Source organism: Elgaria multicarinata, chromosome 3 (assembly GCF_023053635.1).
Source record: "Elgaria multicarinata webbii isolate HBS135686 ecotype San Diego chromosome 3, rElgMul1.1.pri, whole genome shotgun sequence".
NCBI lineage: Eukaryota > Metazoa > Chordata > Lepidosauria > Squamata > Anguidae > Elgaria > Elgaria multicarinata.
In genome coordinates, this window is record NC_086173.1 from 43,409,392 (window position 1) to 43,429,846 (window position 20,455).

General features: G+C 44.3%; 1 protein-coding gene across 4 annotated transcripts in view; it reads right to left on the reverse strand.

Annotated features, from left to right (window-relative positions):
* The window catches only part of SLC39A11 (solute carrier family 39 member 11), a 451,624-nt gene that overhangs the window by 148,489 nt on the left and 282,680 nt on the right, over positions 1-20,455 (reverse strand). For all 4 annotated transcript variants that reach the window (XR_010025183.1, XM_063120074.1, XM_063120075.1 and 1 more), the window contains 2 exons: positions 6,337-6,435; positions 1,262-1,420 (listed from right to left, as the gene is read on the reverse strand). Coding sequence is in view for 3 of the 4 variants with exons in the window: in XM_063120074.1 (XP_062976144.1) it covers positions 1,262-1,420; positions 6,337-6,435 (258 nt within the window). In the remaining variant the exon portion in view is untranslated. The remainder of the gene's footprint in view (positions 1-1,261; positions 1,421-6,336; positions 6,436-20,455) is intronic.

The following is a 20,455-nucleotide window of genomic DNA, read 5'->3' on the forward strand; positions in this document are numbered from 1 at the left end:
GTATGGAATACTGACACCACAATACCCAGAATTGTCATGTTAGTACTACTGAGGGTAGTAGTTATATATTGAGAACAGTTACAAAGCAAGACTGCACATTTCCTAGCATACAAATTTACTCCTCTAACATCGCAATGTTCAAGTACCAAACTGAACAGATTTTAAAAGCAAAAGGGGTACATAGGTGAAGGATGCTAAATCTTTTCCCCTACCTATGGTGTACCTCTGTGAGGTCATTTCTTTTTATCCTGCTGGGCTCCAATACTATTTTTAAAATTGCATTTTTATCCCACACTTCTTCCAAGAAGCTAAGAGTGATTAACATGGATTCCCCCCCCCCCAATTGTATATCCACAACATCCCAGTTCGGCTGAAAGTGTGTGACTGGCCCAAGGTCATCCAGTGAGCTTCATGGCTGAGCCCTGAACCTGAGACTTCTGGTCTTCATCCAATTCTCTGGATACTCCAGCACACTGGCTTGCCTAGAAGTGGGCTTAGTTGAGAGAAAAGGGCCTTGATTGGGGGTGGGAGCAAACCATGGGGAATGCCACATAGCAGCCCCCAATCAGCCTGATTGGGGGATTGAGTATTCCAAAAGGCCGCAGAATGTGCCTAGGTACATGCCTGTGAGTTTGGTGGTAATTTAAGCACCCTCACTAGTGTGCCCCTTTCACTAATAAAAATAATTTCCTCAGAACCTACCTTATAGAAGCAGACATGCATTTCAAGAGATTGGCCTACTGCCATTTCATCTATGTTTGACCCTAAATGTTTGGCCCTGTCTCCTCAAAAACTAATCACAGAAAAAGAGGAGTTTCATTTCATTTTTTGTTGACTTAAAGCCTTTCAAAAACCTTTCCTTTATGGGGCTGTTCACTTACAATAGCAGCAAATCATGGGTTAAATAACCCACAATTTGCCATGGCATGTGCTAGGTGCATTCTGCAGCCTTTCGGTATATTCAATCCCGATCAGGTCGATTGGAGGTTGCTATGTGACATCCAAACCTGGACACTGTAGGTTATTTATGGATTAAGCAACCCACAGTTAAGCTAACTACTAATTCTAGGTTAATTAACCAATGATTTGCCAGTTATGTGTGAACCAGGTCTATGTAATATTTGATCACAGAAACATGTTTTGCATTTAATCTTGCTTGACCAGGTTAGATTGGGTTTGTCTTTTAACCTTATCTGAGGGATCTTGGTGCTAAACAGTGTGAAGGGAACAGGTTGAAAGCAGTTGAATGATTGTTTCTCACCTGATCTGTGCTTCTGGGATGATATCATCCATCACTACATACACCATTGCCCCAGCCGCAAAAGCCAAGGCATAGGGAAGAAGAGGCTCTGCAAACACAACGGCAAAGGCCCCGAAAATGCCAGCTAAGGGCTCCACCATACCGCTTAATTGTCCATACCTGCAAGCAAAACAAAAACAAAATGTCACTGGAGAACCTCTAGGCAGAGGCATATGATACCTTGCCTTTATGTGGAATGGTTTGTTTTCATCCTTTCTCCCTCAAGCTGCCACAGTTTGGAGATGCAAAGTCAACACAAATCAACTCTTCTCCTCCCTGTCAACTCCTCCTCGGGAGTCAGGATAATAGGGATGTTTACCAGCCATTACAAAACAAACAGAAGTTCCTCCAGAGTCATTCATTCTTGAGCAAACATGGTAGCAGACAATCCCCCTCCTTTAATCTAAAAGGTGACAAAAGGCTATAGACAAAAAATGAGAGAACCTGGCTATAGCAGGCAGGCAAATGCTCTTTCTGTTGTCTCTCCCTCTCCCTCCTTCCTCTCCATGCAATGCTTTTTGCTTTGTTTTGCTTTGTCCATTTCCCTTTACAAGAAATTTCAAGATTATTTGTCAACTAAGGGTCTCAAAGGTTTCCACAAAATGAAAATCCTTATAATCTGACTGTTAAAAAGAAGCTAACACATGCACACACACATTATGATGATGAAGAAGTGCCACGAGAGACATGGCTGCAAATATTATCCATGTCCTCTCAACACAACCACCAAGATCAGTACGTTTTGCTTTTGTAGATTTTGGTTGGTTGTGTACTGGTAGCTAGTTCCATATCTGCAACAATGGTACATGGGTAACCTTTTCAATTTGCTGTGAAGTACATATGGGCCATGCACCAGAAAAGCCTTTGGGCACCTGTTCGATGGAACAGTTTACAATTTGCATGCAGTGGAAGATGAATGGATTTTTATTCCAAGCTTATTTTTGTGCTATAGACTTTGACAGATAAAGTTGCCCCCATCTGACAGCTGTATATAAACTGTTAGGTCCAAACTACAAACCACTGGTGATTCAATGGAATATGGAATCCAATGTGGAAATCAAAAGGTCCCAAGAGCGCTGGTTAGTTGCTTCCTAAGTTTTAGCTGGAAGTAGTCAACGTATTCCTAATGCCACATTTCCTGCTCGTCTGCAAGGGCATGAAGGATAGCTTCCCAAGATGAGCAGGGCCTAAATAGGGAGAGTAAGATCACTTGCCACACAAGTGGTGGGGACAGATGTGATGGCTGCATTTGTTAGGAACATAGGAAGCTACCTTATACTGGGACAGACTGATGGTCCATCTAGTCCAGCATTGTTGACACTGACTGGCAACGGCTCTCCAGGGTTTCAGGCAGGATTTTTCCCCGCCGAACCTGGAGATGGTGTGGATTAAACCTGGGACCTTCTGCATACAAAGCAGGCGCTCTACCGCTGAGCCATAGCCCTTCACTGAGAGCATTCTTACGCCCTCAAGTGATGCACAATGGCAGAGTATGGAGAAGCTTTGCACTTGTGGGCTACCAGAGAAGGGAAGTTGTAGTCCATGCGTTCTGTTGTAGCATACAGATTATGGGCTTGTCTTGACAAATGGTTTGCCCTGGGGTGGATCTGCAGTAGCGGCACACCATCTACATGACGCTGCCGCCATTGCGAAGCCATACGGGGGCAAACCCCAGAAACTCCACTGATTAAAAGTCGGACACTTACACTGACTTTTTTGGCTGCGGAGGCCTGTCACAGCCAAATGCGCCCCCTGATTGGTCGCCATCGGCTGGACAGGGAAGGGGGCAGACCTCTGGGAGCTCAGGAGAGCCCTGCACATCCCTGTTAATAAATAAATAAATAAGCGGGGGAAGGAGAGAAGACTGGAGTCTGTTTCTCCCTTCCCCCCATTTTTTTAAATTATCTGTATCTGTGAAGCTTCACAGATACAGTTTTTTTTAAAAAAAAACAGGTGGGGTGGGGGGGAAGGAACAGGCAGCCAGAGGGAGGTCAGTGGTTCAGGCGCTACGTGTCCCCCTCTTCATCCCCCTCTGGCTGCTTTGTTCCTCCCCCATCTCCCCAGGTGCTCAGTGTAGCGGCAGTGGTGGTGGGCAACTCCACACTTGGGTTCCTTCCCATGCAGATGCTGGGAAGGAGCTTGAGGCCTCACAGCACTGTCATGATGGGGGCTATGAAAGAGCATCACAGTTGCAGGCAGCCATTTAAAGAAAGGTGGCAACTTGTCACCACAGAAACTCCTACAGGGATATAGACATGTTACAAGCTCCCCCAGCAATGTGCTGAGAGAACTGAATTCATCATGGTTTTGAGGTATGCTAAAAAGAAGGGTCTCAGCCATAGGGAAGGCTGCTTGTAGTAAAGTCCTCTGGAAGCTCCCTTGTGGAACTAAACCTGGGCGTCTGCCACTGTGGGGTACATTGGAAACCAGCAGCCGCAGCTTAAGTTAGAGAAAACAGCTATTGTTTAGGTGGATGTAGAAGAGAATTTTTTAAGGCAGACATTCCCAACATTCTCCTCCTGGTTTCTCTCATCCATCATAACACTCAGTACATGTGTGTAGGCAATAATATAACCTGACAGCTCATGGGTTCATGGCCTTGGCTTTTTCACCTCCAGAGAAGGGGGAAAGCGGTTTTGAAATCCAGCCCAGAATGAAAGGAAAGGAAACCATTCCTTTATCCAAATTATGTGAGCTATCCCATAAGTGCAACAAAACAGAGTGAGCACAGACCACTGGGTTGACAGTATCAGCTTAGCAGTTTATTGTCCCACTGGTTTCCCAGAACAAGATGTGCAGTATAGAATTACTGTTTAGAACAAACTTTTACGGACCAAGGGTCTGCAAGCTTTCAGGTTACAAAAAACTTTTCTTCAAATTCTTCTACAAAGATGACTTAGCTTACATACAACCTATGTAAGTAAGCAGCACCTCGTGAACCTTATATATTGCAACACCTAGCTGGTTTTGGGATCCATGCATTATTGACTCATAGGGGACACGAGTGTCTCATTTACCCATGGCTCTCTTGAGGGCCTTGTGAAAGGCTCAACAGTGGAATAGAAATACAAAAAAAAAATAATAATCTATCAATAGATACATGTACAAAGAAAGCAATGCAGATAAACAATTAGGACTACATGTTTAAGCCCCTAATCATCCAAACACATGTTACGTCAGGAGCAGAGAACACCAGAAAAAGCAGAAAGAGACATAGCCTTTGATAGCAACCAAGAAGTCAAGATTTTTCCATCAATGTATTGCATTCCAAAACAAACAAGCAAAAAATTTACTTCCAATTTTAGTTTGATATACAACATTACTTTCAGGACAAAAGCGGAGACATTAGGGGGAAAATGGTCTCACTGGGATTGCTATGTTTTCATGGAAGTCTATGCTTTCATTTCAGTGCTGGTCCAAGGCATTTTATTGCCTGACGCAGGGCCCAAATGGTGTTGATGGTTTACAAAGTTTTGCTGCATCGTTCATACAGCAATTCTTGCCTTCATCTATCCTCACCACATGGTGCTACCTGAAGAGCTTGCTTCACCCTGCTGTACAGCAAGGTTGCCCTGTTCCCTTTCTCGGCCTTGCTCCCTGAATAGCCTGAGCAGTGCATGTACTTCAGGTTTTATTACCAATAAGTAACAAATAGTGGGCTGAAATGTAGAATGTAGCCAATGGGATCATGCAAGCTTTAAAGTGAACAGACCAGGACCTACCTTGAGGCAGCATGAAGGCCATGATTGGATGAAGATGGCAAACTAAGAAGATTTTTACCTCCTCACCTATGCCTGTCCCCACCCAGGAAGGATGCAAGAAGTGTTGCTTCTAGTCTCTCAGTGAGAGGATTGGGCCCCACTCCTCTTGAACAGAAACCTCTGTGAAGCACAACAGAGAGGAATCCAGTGTGGGCTGAGATTTCCTACTGAATGTGTTGTAGGGGTAAATTTTGAGGAGTAGGGGTTCATCATGACAGTTCTATAGCCATACACCCCAGGAAAGAAAACAAAAAATGCAGGCAGCCACACTGATCTCTTTCAAGAAGCCAGTTCTAGACATTTTCATCTCCAACAGGAGCAGGTCTTTTGTAAAGCTAATGGGTTTTAATTGCCCATTCAAGACCATGCCCCCCTCCCAAAATACTTGATATTACAAGTAGCTCACAACACCCCATAACTTCACCCCGACCAGAGGAACAGGAAAACCTGAGGTGGGTGGCAAATGACATCTTCAGTAAGCCTATATATACCAGCTGTTGAGGAACATGGGTGGGAGGGTGCTGTTGCATCATTTCCTACTTATGGGTTCCTGGTTGACAGCTGGTTGGCCACTGCATGAACAGAGTGCTGGACTGGATGGACCCTTGGTCTGATCCAGCAGGGCTCTTCTTATGCTTTTATTATTACACATGTTAATCAATATGCTGGCTTCATTACACCACTGAGTAGAAGTCAAGGTGGCTGTTCCTTTCATTCTTGGGCAGCAGATGCAGCGAGAAGGATTGCAAGTTCTCCTGCAACGTGTTACCCACCTACTGCTGGTTATGGAAGGGATGAACAAAGGACCGCACAAAGTGATTCCTTCAGTTCCCATGGGGCATCCCACAAAGTGATTATTTTAGTTTATATGGGGCTCCCCACAAAATGATTCCATCAGTTTCCATGGAGCTGCTGCCTTTCTTTCCAGGAATCCCACCCTACCCTCCTTGAAATGAAGGGCTTGGGATCCCCTGTTCACCAGCTTCAGCTGACCTTTTTGCCTCAGGCAGTTAAGGGAAGGTTTGGCCTGGCCCTACACCAAGTAAATGACAGAGTGTTATAGGGTTTGCATTTCTGACTGAGAGCTGAATTCAGCCACCACAGAGTCGCTCTGCTTTGTAAAAAGTTTGAAATACAACTGATATAAATAACAACACCTTTGAGTAGTGTTATGGAGGTAATATGAATCAGAGTCAATTTAATCCAGTTCCAGTTCCACCATTGTATCAGGAAACACAAAAACAACCTGAGAAACAGCTTTTGGATCTGACATACCAGAATGCTCTCCATGTCGAAAATCCAGCCCCACGTAAGGGAAGGCTGACAGCTAGTCCTTCTGGAAAATTTTGAATTCCAATCCCGATTGCCAAATTCCTGGGTGAATAAAATGAAATACATTATAGACATTATATAACAGAGCCAAAGCACGCGTACGGGTGGGGGAAATAAAGAGGCATTAGACTGGGATTTAGTCCTCTTGTTGGAGAAAAGTGCCTTGTTATTAAACACGCCTCTTTAATGTCAGAATTTTCAGCCCTTGGGGCCTAATATAATCATGCTAATGCTTGGCATCCAACTCATGATTTTCATCTTCAAAGTGTTTTACATAAGTTACTCAACTTAACAATGCCCCTGGGAGGCAAAGAGGAACAGAGGTGGGTGGAGAAAAGACTTGTCAAAAGGAGGTAGAGAGCAAGTTTAAAATAGCTATTGATGCTGAATTCCAAAGAGCTGAAACACACACCAGGGGCAGCCAGCTTAAAAAAGAAAAAGATGGGGAGGTGGGGGTGGGGGGTTGAATGTCTGCAGCCTGCTTTTCACATCACACCATTTTTTAAAAAAAGACAACATGGGTAATTCATGCAAATCTTGAGTTGAAAGGGAAGTTTCAAGCATATCTGCAATGTCAAATAATACACCGGTTCCAAACAGAATAGCGACCAGGGGTCCCCACTATATTGGGCTGGTGGGCAAATTTACTATTTTGAGAAACTGTCATAGGTACTATTAGAAAACAGCTCTGCCGTGGTGGGTACAGCCTGTCAGAAAACAATCATTTCACAGCCTCTGAGCCCATGTGGGACCCAAAGGCATTCTGGGGAACGAAAAGGAAGGCTGCAACTGCCCAAAACACCATCTTTTTTTTAAAAAATAAACAAACGGGACTTCAGCGGGCACCAAAGGAGGTGCCTGTGGCCATGCTGGAGACCACAGGGACAGCGCATTGGCAGTGCCAGTGAGATGCCACAGTTTGAGAGTCTGTTGCATTCTCCTTTCACGTGGAAAGCTTTCAGAACAGGAAGAACGCTCAGCTAGAACCTTCTGCCATATTGAAAAAGATGCTGGATTCTTGAGGCTTTCAATCAACCAACCCTACCCTCCCCCTCAAATGTACACTCTGAACTGAGTGGAATACATGTATGGAGAAGTTTATCATGTGCCACTCGGGACTCTTCAATCGACTCTTCGTTTTACATGCCCAGAGGCTTGAAAGCACATACACCTATGGAGCAGCAGATACTCTGAAGAACTGAGTTCCTTAAATGCTTCAAAGGAACTTCACCACTACCACCACCACCCCAAACACACACATGCACCCCAATTGCTTGTCAGCTCCCTCCTAATCCAGCTAAAGAGTGGAAGGATTTTCTTTATCCAATCTACTTGCAGAGCTCAGATGGGGTCTTCTCATCCCTAAGCAGGCTCCCATCACCCAAAACTGTACTATTTCCTTATCCAGGTGTAGAATATGTGATTAGTTGCCAAGGGAAAAGAGAAATATCAGTTTTATCTGTCCCACAGGAGTTATCCTGTATTTGCAAATGTTCATAGGGGAAGCAGCTTGGTGAGGTGCCTCTGCCCCAGTACCTGCCCTTGTAGGCTCAATGAGCTGTTAAAAAAACACTATCAGATAACACAGGGTTCATTCTTCATAGCTAATCTCTTCTATTTGTCTATGATTTGTACAAGAGACTTCATTGTTAGTTTTTGCCACTTTGTTAAGCATACGGCCTTACAGCTTTATGGCGAGAACACACTTTTAATCCAAAAAAAGGCACATTGCTCAACAGGATCACAAATCAGGTCAATGTTTCACTTCAGACAAGTTATGTCCACAGCTATTACCTGGGAAGATAGGAAGCTGCCTTATGCCAGGAGAGACTATTAGTTCATCTTCCTCGGTATTGCTATGTCCCAGCTCTTCCTGGAAGCTAGAACCCTTTGCAGGCAAAGCATATGCTCTACCACTGAACAAGGGACTTTCAAGGTTGAACCAGACCCAGTGTTGGTCAAGCTGGTGAAAAAGGGCAAGGCTGAGGTGGAACAAGGCAGAGGCCAGGGTAGCCCCAGGAGAAACATAGCAGCAGAGTTCCCCTGTTGTTTAGACAAGTGAGTCAGCTTGACCTTGGAGCTTTTACCACAGGGGTGGGAAGACTTCAGACTTGTGGGAAGAAAATCAGGGTTTTTTTTTCCTTTTCTTTTACTGGAATCCTTGCGATCCGCCTACCAGAGACTGACACTTGGAAATAAAGAATACTGAGCCCAAGAATTTGAGTACCAGAACTGAAAGAAGCCCACTATCCTTTGACACAACAATCCACTCCTGGTTACCCCAAGCTTTCTTCATAATCAGGAAGGAGACATCCTTGATGATCTACAGCAAACCACCCAGAGATCTACCAGTAGATGCAGCTCTACCTTCTGCCCACTCCTGTTTTACGGGGGTGGGTGGGTTGTATTATCACATCATCTGCTGTTGAGAAGCTCCCTTGCTTGCTGATCTGCCTGGTTTCCTTTTAATTTCCCTTCTTGGGCCTGACCTTCTTTCCCCCCCATCTCCAACCCTTCATGTCCAAGATAACTCAGGGTATGTAAGTTGAGATCCAGCTCACTGCCCCCCACCCCATCAGTATTTTGTGCTAGTCACAAAGGCATAGTTTCCGCAATGTCATCGCTGAAGTAGGATGTAATCATGTTTCAGGCATTCCATCTGAGGTTGAACATCCATTCTTTTAGTCCCAGATAAGTGTGCCTTCTGGAACAAATGCATTGTTTCCAAGTAAGAGTGCTTCACTCTCATATTTTTAGCATAGCTGTGGCCCCCTGAAGAGGGGAAGGGCTTTAAGATGGGCACAACTGAAGCATGGACTACACAATTGGGCAACAAGGACTGGTTTCACCCAGGAGTGGAAAGATGAAGGCTGGGCTGGAAATTGCTTTAAAAAGTGTCATTGTAAATAGAGGATAAAGCATCTGCCTACTTTATGATGGAATTATGAGGCCATGTATGCTAAGCCTGCAGGGTACTCAGGCATGATTAAATGAGGGCCAATTCACTGCCTGGCTTTGAAGACTTTCAAATGGGTAAGTAAATCTAGTGGTTAGGATATAGATCTGCCTTCTACATCCTAGTGCCCTCCTGATGTTTTGGACTACAGTTCCCAGAATTTCCAGCTGACATGACTATTGCTGGTTGGGGATGCTGAGAGCTGTAGTCCAACACATCTGGAGGGCACCAGATCTGGGAAAGCTGGGACAGACAATGAACAGTTTAACCTTCTTAATGTGCTGCTGGCAAAACGTTTCAAAAAAGTGCAGCTGATTAGTGTTAAACTGCTCTTAGATGTGAACATCTAACAGTTCATCATCCATTTAGTGCTCAATTGCTGATTGAGGGGGAGTGCAATCTTGCATAGGGAGTGTCAAACCACCAGAGTTTATTTGTCCTTAAAATAGACACAAAGGTCATGGAAGTGCTGCCTTGCATTTAAACAACGAGCACATTTCGTCTGTGGAGGTGGGAAGAGGGCAGTGTGGTTATGTAGGCACGATATTGAGTTTTTAATGTGAAAAATCCAGACTCAAATCTCTGTTCAACCACAGAGCTCACTGGGTGGGCTTGGGCAAGTCACGATCTCTCTGTCTAATCTACCTTGCAGGCTTATTGGGAGGATAAATGAGCCAAGAATTTCAAAGCATTTTATACACTGTGAAGTATAGCTGCTGCCTTTTCCTTCCCCATCAGTACTGCCCTGTACTTTTCTCACCGCTTCCAGTGTTCACTAGTGCTCCATACTTAGGTGCCATGTTTCCTTATAATACAGTGCATGTGTGTGAGTGTGCTCTGTCCTAAAATGGGCCACCAATGGTCACTGAATCATAGTAAATGGGCTGGGCAGATGGCAGAGCCTGGAGGATGCTAAAGCATCTGAGTAACACCAATTCAAAGGCCTGGAGAAAAATGCTCTCTCAGAATACAGCAATACTGCAGCACCCTATCTTGTTCCTAGCACATCATCTAAGGGTTAAATACTGCTTTTTGAGAGTTTTTCAAGCAATTATAAACCATTTTGGTGCACATCTCTGATCCCAACACAGCAATATAAATCCATAGAAAGAAAATTTCTGGATTTGAAATACAAGGACGGAAGGACTTTTTGCCCCACCCAGTCAATGGATACGACTATTACTTCCCCATATGTACTTTGCCATAAATGGTCATGGGATTAAAAATGGCTAAATATGAAAAGGATACAAAAAACAACTCAATGAATCACTGTGATTGTTCTTATGATTGGGAGGGTGAATTAACCAGAATTGAGCTGTGGTTTGCAAATGAGCATTTGAGTTTCAGTTCATCTCAACATACATGGCATTGGAGGAAGAGGCTGCATGTTACATAAAATTCTTGGCATGGATGCTGTTGATGTGTTGGTTACAAAACCATGGGCTCACCTGGTGTATGTTAGGCTATCTGTCTGTTGAATCTACATCTGCACAAACTTGAAAAGGAGGGTTTCAGTCTCTCATGCGAGATTCTCCTACAATGAAATTAAAAAGGAAACAAAAGCTTCCCTTATTGCATTTCCCTGTTTGGTGGCGGAATTTACTACTCACAAACATGAAGGATTAACAACACCAGAAGGCACAGTCTGGACAAGAGCTGCTGCCTCGAAAGCTCTGCCAATAAGGCTCACTCATGCCCTATAGTAACCCTCCTATGCCACCCACACACTTGTGGTATAATGAAAAATTTCATCTACAATCCTAGTCCGATGACCTGAAATACAGCACAACCTTGGCAGTTGCAACACTCAAACCCACAGTGACTGGAGTCTTAAACTTCAACATGGCGAGCAGTGCCAGGTCTGGGTTTTGGAGGGCCTTGGGCAAGATACCCTCCATGGGCCCCTCCCTCAGTGAGTCTACCTTATGACCACCACTGTCACCCACTGCTATTGCTCCTCATCCGCTTTCTCAGCATTACTGCTGCTTGCTGGCTTGACAGGCAGAGCAGGTAGGCAGTGGCATCCAGTACTCCTGCTTCTCGCCACCATCATTGTCTGGACCAGGTTGTGATGGTGAAGCAAAGGAGCAAGTCCAGGGCCCTTTGGTCAGTGGGCCCCTGCTGGCTTGTGGGCCCTTGCCATGCCTCCCCTTGACACTGTCCCTGATAGTGAGATTCTTACGTATTAAAGAAAAACAACCACCACACTCTCAAAGCCTGAAAGCGGCTTCCTCTTGACTTGTGTGCAGGAGCACTGACGTACATGTGGAGCTCCTGCAGGTGCAGCCTTTTCTCATTCACTTCACTGGAAGGGCTGCTATCTATACAGATCCTTAATTAAAAGAGTGATGATGTACTGCCTTTCCACGTCCATTTTCTCCAAATACCAGAAGCATCTCTGTCGCAGCTACTGGCCTCCAGAGCTTCCTTGGAGAAAAACAGTCTTTCCCTGGGCTTCCAAATCCACAACCAGGAAGCAGTTTCCACCGGGCAAAGTGTTCCACTGGCTTCATCTCCCAGCCCAGAAGCATTTTCCTGCCTATGTGCAACATACCTGATTGGTGAACTGAGCTGGACATCCTCCTCATCCTCTCCCTCTGGCCAAACCTAATAAAATGAAATAGGGTTCTTTTTTTTCTTAGTTACTGGGATCCCTGGCACCTGGGCATGCTGTTACTCTGAACCCCCTGGCACCTCATGAAACTAAGGATGCCACGAGCACTACAAGTTCCTGCGATCCCTATGTGTAAGTTACTTCCTAGAATTCATTTTCTTTTTAAGTACTCTTTGCTTTTCCTTCTTGCCCCTTGTGATGCTCTCTTCAATAAATATGCTCTCTTAATTGGACTGGAGGTTTGGAGTGTGAATTTCTGATCAAGATCCAAGAGAGAAATTCTTCTTTCTTCAACCACATAGCAATACTACCAGAGAACTCAGATCAGTGCCTGCAGGGAAGGAGGAGGGGAGCTGGCTGTTGGCTTGCATGGGCGGGCACAGCTGGGAGCTATCTTCAAACTCTACGTAAGGAACCAGCACGCAGCTCCCCCGGCAAAGTGGTAGAATGAAGAGGGTGGAGGCAAGCTGCAACTGATTTATCAAACTTGAGCAATTTCGCCCTGGGAGGCGAGTAGTAGCACTGGGCTGCAAGCCTGCCTGCAAAAGGAAATGGGGAAAATGATACAAGAACTCTGCGTGTGAACTGGAGCGTCAAGTAGAGCTGAATACTGGGCAAAGGGACAGTGCTCTGTTTGGTGGTGCCCACAACAGGGCTTGAATTATGGGAGAAAGTAATGAAATCCACAACTCTCCCCCTCAACTACCCCGGCCTCCAGTTTTAGCCTTCTAAAAACTGTAGCTAAAGGGATTAATCCTGATACTAAGGGTAATAAGAGGAAGAGGGCATCTTAAGGGACAAATCTGAAGTAAGAAGACTTCCACGATGGCTAACGAATGAGCCCCCACAATAACGTCAACCATGACAGGATGGAGGAAAAAGCATGCCACCTACATGTGAAGACCAGCTGCCAAAATGGCTGCGGTCTTGTTCGGTTCTTTTGGCCTTGTTCAGATTTGTCCTGGCCTCCTAGTAGGGAGGAAGGAGGGAGTGTATGGGAGCAGTGCTCCAGTGGAGACTAGCCACCTTTGTGGCGTGGTGGGTTCATTTTGAGCGTATGTTTTGATTGCTGCTATTCTTTCCTAACCCTTTATCCTCCCCCCTCCTCCTCTCCCTTCCTTTCCCCTTTTGCTTAAGCCTTGACTGGAGCCTTACGAGTTAGATTTAGTATGTGTAAATAAACTGCTTCGGTCCTTAAGGTGTGTCTGTGTGGTTATTCTCTGAAGGGCTGGCTATTACTGTCTTAGGACGGGGTTAGGGAGGTGGCTGTCTGGAACATCAGATGTTTGCTCCAGAGCCTACCTTGCAGGGGCGCTGGGTGGACCTCAGCTTTCCTTCACACTACATATATAACTACAACAGACTGACTGGGTAGAGGAATCAGTTCAGCACTCCTAATGCACACTTGGCTTGGCAAAGAGCCATGGAAGAGCTTGTCAAACCATATAAGCCCCCAGCAGGTCAGTACCCTATCAGTGCACTTAACCCTTCCTGCCATTGATCTGATTTTGGGCATATTTATCCAGAACTATTAACTGACGGAGATACTGTTGATAAAAAAAAAATATATTGAAAAATTGAAAGGCAGGCCATCTTTGATATCCTATTATTTATATGGGGTTTAGGATAGGTGAGTACTTTATTTATTTATTTACAATATTTATATCATGCTCAATTATCTAACACAGATTCCAGAGCGGTGAGCACAGGTATAAACAGTAAAAGAAAGATTAAAAAAGCAAATTAAAATTGTTCAATTTAAAAACAAAGAAGCCAGAAATAACAGGGGCTAGTCAGTTGGGGAAGGCTTCTCAAAACGTGTTTTCAGGAGGCGCCAGAAGCAGCCTAGTGTTGGTGCCTGCCTGACCTCCAGAGGCAGAGAGTTCCACAGAGAAGGGGCCACTACACTAAAGGTTCTTCTCCTGGTGGATTCCAATTGGGCCTCATGTCTGACGACCTCAGTGATCAGGCAGGTTGGTAAGGGAGAAGGCGCTCTCTTAAGTATCCTGGTCCCAAGTTGTTTAGGGCTTTGTGCACTAGTACCAAAACCTTAAACCTGGCCAGGTAGCCAATAGGTAACCAGTGCAATTCCCTCAGCAAAGGAGTTATATGCTGAAAAGAGGCAGCCTCTGACAACAGCTGAGCTGTTGCGTTCTGCACTAGCTCCAGCTTCCGGAGCAGTATTAAGGGCAGCCCCGCATAGCGCGCATTGCAGTAATCCAGTCTTGAGTACATGTTTCACTAATGCCTTTGTGCAGCACCTGGCGCAACCTGAGGGCACTTGCAACGGGGCTCTTGAGTATGATCACAGCACCAAACAAAAATGAGAGGTGTTTATGCTAGCCAGATTGGTCTGCCAGCCAGTGGTGATTACTAAGCATCTGAAAAGAGCAGCAGCAACAGCAGCAGCAACAGCAGGGCCTCTTTCTGTGCCCTCTGTCCTCTCCCTTAAAGGAGGCTCAAACCTCGGCACAAAGACTGCCTTCATCCTTCACTCTAAGAGACTTCAGCAGCTGCAAGAAAGATCCTTTTCTGATACATTAAACACTTGTTTCATCGTAGTAAAATAAGACCGGCGATGGAGGAGAGGGGGGGAATCTCTCTGAGTAGTTTTAAAACATTTTAAATAGCTGAGGAAGGAGGAGGCCAAGCTATGAATTTTGTTACCCAGGACAAAATTACAATAAAGGGAAGAAGGAGGGAGACACAGGAGGAAAAGACTGTAGGGAAAACATCTCTTTGCGAAAACAGTAGAGCTGCTGTCTCCAAGCTTCCCACCCCCCACCTCCCGCCCCCTTCGCCTCTCCTTAGCACAAAGCAGCTATTACGAGCCCCAACCACAACAAATTAATGGGTGGGGGAGGGAAGTGTGAATGGAGGGGTCTGTGCAAAAAGAAAACCACAAGATTGCCACTGTGCCTTCCCCCACGAGAAGGCAAAACCTATTCTGACCTTGCTCTACTTGCCTGCCTTAAAAAGCAATTGGGCGAGTTTTTATTTCACTTCGTTTCATAGAGAAGGAGTGAGTGGGTCAGGTGCAAGATGAAGAAGAAGGAAAGGAAAGGAGCAGGAGCAAATCTGGAATCCTAAGCTTTTTTTTTTAAAAAAAAAAAATATATGGAATGGAATCTTTGCTTTTGAAGCCATGGAAAATAAAATAAAGTGCAGGACTACATTGCCATGCTTGTGATTTTGGAAGTGTGCTACAATACTACAACCCTATGTACATGCCTGTTCAGAAGTAAATTTTATTGAGTTCAATGGGACTTACTCACAGGTGTGTATAGGAGCGCAGCCTTAGGGGCTTAGAACATGAATTTTGATAAAATTAAATCCTCCTATAATTGTTTGGGCTTTAAAATGATGAAAAAAGATGCATCCTTCTCCCCATTATATCCAATTATTCTGGAAATGTGGAGATACATAGTATTTTGTGGATGATTAGTCTGAAATACTATTAGGCTGCATCTCTACTCTCAATTTCCATGCTAGCCAAACCATAAGCCACACCCAAATTAGAGAAAATAGTAGGAAGGCAAATCTCGCTTAAAAGCAGGATATATTAATATCTTCCAATCTTAAAAAAATCCAAACCGTTCTGTACCTTTAGATTGAAAAGGAAAGCAACCAGTCAGAACCAATTCAGAAAACCACTCATCAGTGTTTCTAAGCATTTAGCCAAACTATATGCACAATGGCCCAAGACTGTACCAGCAAAGTCTCAACATATAGTAGATAAAATCAAAACATAGGTCTGTCATAGAGCTTTCCCAAGAGATGAAGGATCCAGTTTGTTTTTGGCTTATCACTCCGGCTTGTCTGGGGAGAGACAAGTCAGACTTCTCCGTTCACATGTCCCAGTAAGCAAACCACAAATGGGAGGTCAATGAATTGTTTAGCCACTCACAAATGCAATGAAAGCAAACAGACAGCATGCACCAGCATGCTCCCTCATTCACAGCAAGCCAGAATTCGTTAGAATTTCTTTCTTTCTTTTTTATTATGTTTTATTTATTACATTTATATACCGCCCCATAGCCAAAGCTCTCTGGGCGGTTTACAAAATCATATGCCTACTGGCCATGTGCTAAGGGCAGCAGACTTGGGGTTGTTGTGAGAATACAGGAAATGTGCAAAATTGCTTTCCCACACTCATTAGGATGCAAGCATGATTTTAAAGATCCCGATTCATTCAGAATGTTTTATTATTGACTTCAGTGGGTTTGTGATTACAGTCTAAAAGTGTAATAGCATCTAACTATCCATCCCCCCAAAATGTAGTTGCAAAAAAACACTTTGTAGGCACAATAACAGTATTATCACCAGTGTCAAGGAAGAAACACTTGCCCTGAAGGAAAGCAGATAGTATTGGTATTGCTAAGAATTCTCCACAGTACACTAGAGAGATAAAAAAATCATTTATCCTATTCCTGCATTCCCTCCACAAGATAATCTGCTTTGATCAGGCAGGTATCAAGAAAAAGTATTGGCAGACACAGACCTTGAAACTTCTCTGGACTGATGAAGTTCCCTCTCCCCTCTATTTTATTAACATCAGCCTGCCCTAAATGGAGACCAAATAAACTGGACCCTACACAGCTTTTCTGCCAATTGGAAGTCTGGAAGTCTCTAGTTTTTGTGTGTGTGTGTGTGTGTGTGTGTGTGTGTGTGTGTGTGTGTGTGTTTTAAATAAAAGATAGAAATTGGCATCTCTGCATATTTGCAAGGTCAAGGCACAGAAAGCCTTCTATAAGCCTAAAGCCTTGTTTTGAAGGGCCTATTCTTTTACAGACCGATTATGAAAGTAGGCTACATATTCTTAACAAGCCCCTTTTCACTCTGGCTTTCAATTCCCTACAGTGTATAATGTGCATGTGTATTCTTGCATGGCAGGGCCCTTAACATACTGTTTTGATTGTTATCATCTTGCCATGAAAGGGCCGATTGTTTTGGGTTCCTACAATTACATCATGGCTTCCCACTCTGGTTGCCTGTCAAGGTGTTTGATCGGAGTTTGCAGGTGGGAAGGAGTCCTGCGGTAAGCCTTGAGCACTTCCCCATACCTGCCCTACCTGTTAAACACAGCTGCCTTAGCACGCAAAGGCTCTATTCCACCCCTCCTCCCCTTTATTGTGAACTCTCACATAGGACAGGCAAAGAAAAAGAAAAAAGAAAAAGAACCAGGGAAAGATCTTAGGGAAACAGACTATTCATTTCATTTCTGGCTCATCACAAGAGATTGAGATATATTTCTAGGTGCCACCATCTCAAAAGGTTATTCAACAATTCCCAAATATGCATATATACCAAGTGACGTCAAACAAAACTTTAAGCTGTCCCAACTGAAAACTAAGTTATTGCAGGGAGAGAGTGACCCACGCTCAGCTAAAACCACACTAAATAAAAGGCACACCCGCTACTGAACAGGGGGGAAAAGTAGCTGACTCTCTCTTTAAGTAAAAGAAAGGACTAGAATACATGCTGCAATAAATATTTAGTACAGTTGATACAATGCAAGAAATGTCAGTATCCAAATTAACAATACTGCAGGAATACAATACTTCAACTCAACAGGTAAATGTTAAAAACAAATGTTATTGCTCTTGAGAGAAACAGATCACTAAAATATAGTCCCCATGCTCTCAGAAGATACTAATGTAATTTCAAAATATTCCAAGGTTTTCAGTTTTTAACTCCAAGGGGACACCAGTCCACTGACCTGAAGCTTTATCTCTGAGTCTGAGTACCACATTTTAGTGTTTTTGTAATGTTCCTCTCTCTCTCTCTCTCTCTCTCTCTCTCTCATATTACAGTGGGAAACTGCTGAGCAGTGGAGGAGTTGAGCTGAGAATAAGACAATGGTCCCTTATTCACTGTACCATCAGGAGCACCTCACACATTATTGTTTTCTTAGACATTCGCCTAATATTGAAAGTGTGGCAATGAAGTAGTTGAAAAACACACACATCCTGCAGGTACATTCAATAGGAGCCTCAGCCAATCCTGGCTCTCTGATGACTGCATCTCTATAACATACATGCACACTCGGTAGCAAACCCTGGGTTTGCTGTTCTGTTTGTAATGTGTGATATCGTCCCAAGATAAATGGCCAGAGAAGGGAACCTCACACCCTGCAGACCAACAAGTGGAGCCTTCCTAGGTAGGGAACCAGCCAGTAATCATGAAAAATCCTACTCCTTCTATACAAATTTCAGGGTCTGCAGCTGTTCTTTAACAGCCTGGTGCTCAGGCATGCCATTCAGTCGCTGCTTTGCACTTAGGAGACCTATCTACCTGTCTGTCTGTTCTTTGTTGGGCCATCCTTATCATATTCCACGCACCCCAGTTCCTTCGCCCATAGATTATCTATGGGAAATCCACAGCCCATGCCTGACCTACAAGTGGTCCACAGTCCCCCTCCCCAACCTTGGTTGATTCACTTCCTCCCCTGCCCACTGCCCAGCTGATCGGTGCTGGGAACAGATGAGGAGTATATGAACCAATGTTCTCAGCACCGATCAGCTGGGCGGCGGGGCGGGGAGGTCTGTAATGAGATCTCTAATTACCTAGGCAGTGGGGAGACGAGGAGGTGCATAATGGAATCTCAGAGCACTGGGAGAGGAAGCTCAACCATCATCCTCATGCACTGAGATGTGGGGGAGGATAAGTGAGTTTGTTTGTGCATGTGCACATGAGAGACAGAGAAGGGAGAGAGAGCCCCAGGCCATAACCATTGCTGGCATGCATTGCCTGCCATGCACTGCTATATATGTCCCTCGGGGGCCCGAGAAGGCCTCCTGCCAAACCCTGCCAGAAGTCTTTCATTTTGAAATTTTGCCTATGAATTTTGCAATAGTTTGTTTTGTCTCTCTCAACTGCATTGAAACGAGTCTTACATTTCATGATTTTACGATCAAATAAAGAGCCTCGTCTAAGAGAGCATGTAGCACGGTGGATAAGAGACTGCTGTATAAATTAGGAACACCTCCCCCCACACATTTAAATTCGGCTGCTTCTTTTATGAACTTACCTTAGGCAAGCCTCTCTCTCTCTCTCTCTCTGAGGTTGAGGCCTCCAGCTGCATAATTGCAATAATACACACCTACTTCAAAAGCTTGTTGTAATCCTTAGAACAGAATCCTGTATTTGGAACAGTCTAAAGTGCTATATAAATGCAAAGTGCAATTCATTATTATTGGTGAAGCTGCTGCAAGGTATGGAAATCAATTGCTTCTTTAATATTCATAGTACACTGAACTGCTTTAACAGATCAGATTTTTAAAAATCACAAAACATGGGAGCAGCCTGTAAGAACGTACCAGGAGTATTTAGATAACCTTTTGCAACATCATTTTAAAATCTTATTTAGCATTTAACATACCAACACAGTTGCAGGCAGCGATTGTTTTTATATTGTCTTTCTGAGTCATAGCAAACAGAAACTTTTACTTCCTTGCTCTTTTTGACATCTTGGTTTTCATCCTGCCTTTCTTAGCTACAAAGGAATGTGAAGTAGTCTTACATTTTTCCTCTTTCCACTGTATCCTCATTGGTCTATAAGCTTTCACAAAGCCCAATGGCATTGCCAAGTTACCCAAACTGGCCTTCTGAAAAGAACAAGCAAGGTATCGTTTCTGAGGCTTAATGGAGTGGAAAAAGAGGCTCCACCTAGCAATTCCAGTCCTCGCCACAGAAGGAAATCAAATGGGTCTTATTGTCAGGTAGTCGGTGCCAACTCCTCCCAACTTGCAGACAGAGTGCTGGCTAACAGGGTGATAGCAGTAAACCTCAACTTTGCACTCCCCCTAAAAGACCAAGTATACAGTATAGGAGTCCTCCTGGACTTTGAGCTAACTTGGGAAGCCCAGGAGGCTGCAGTGTCCAGGAGTGCATTCTACCAGCATAAGTTGGTACACCAGCTGCGGCCTTATCTGGAGAAGATGGACCTTGCCTCAGTTATCCACACACTAGACACGGCCACGCTGGACTACTGTAATGCACTGTATGTTGGGCTGCCTTTGAAGACTGTTCAGAAACTTCAGTTGGTGCAGAATGCGGCAGCCCGATTAGTAGTGGTGGGCGAGGCGATTTGAGGACATAATGCCTACACTGTGCAGCTGCACTGGTTACCAGTGTGTTTCTGAGCCCAATTCAAAGTACTGGTTTTGATCTTTAAATTATTATTATTATTATTTATTTATATAGCACCATCAATGTACAGAGTAAAACAGTAAATAGCGAGACCCTGATCCACCTATATCAGCCTACCCACTCTTTAAGACCAGATAGAGAGCCTTCTCATTTGCCCACCTGTGACAGCAATTAGGTGGGTGATTGCACATAAGGAGGCCTTCTTTGCAGTGGCCCCACGCCTTTGGAACAAGCTCCCATTGGAGGTCTGCCATGCACCATCCTTGCAGGCTTTTAAGAAGGCCTTGAAAACATATTATTTTATCGTGGCCTTCTTGTGATATGAGTACTGTTGTTGCTGG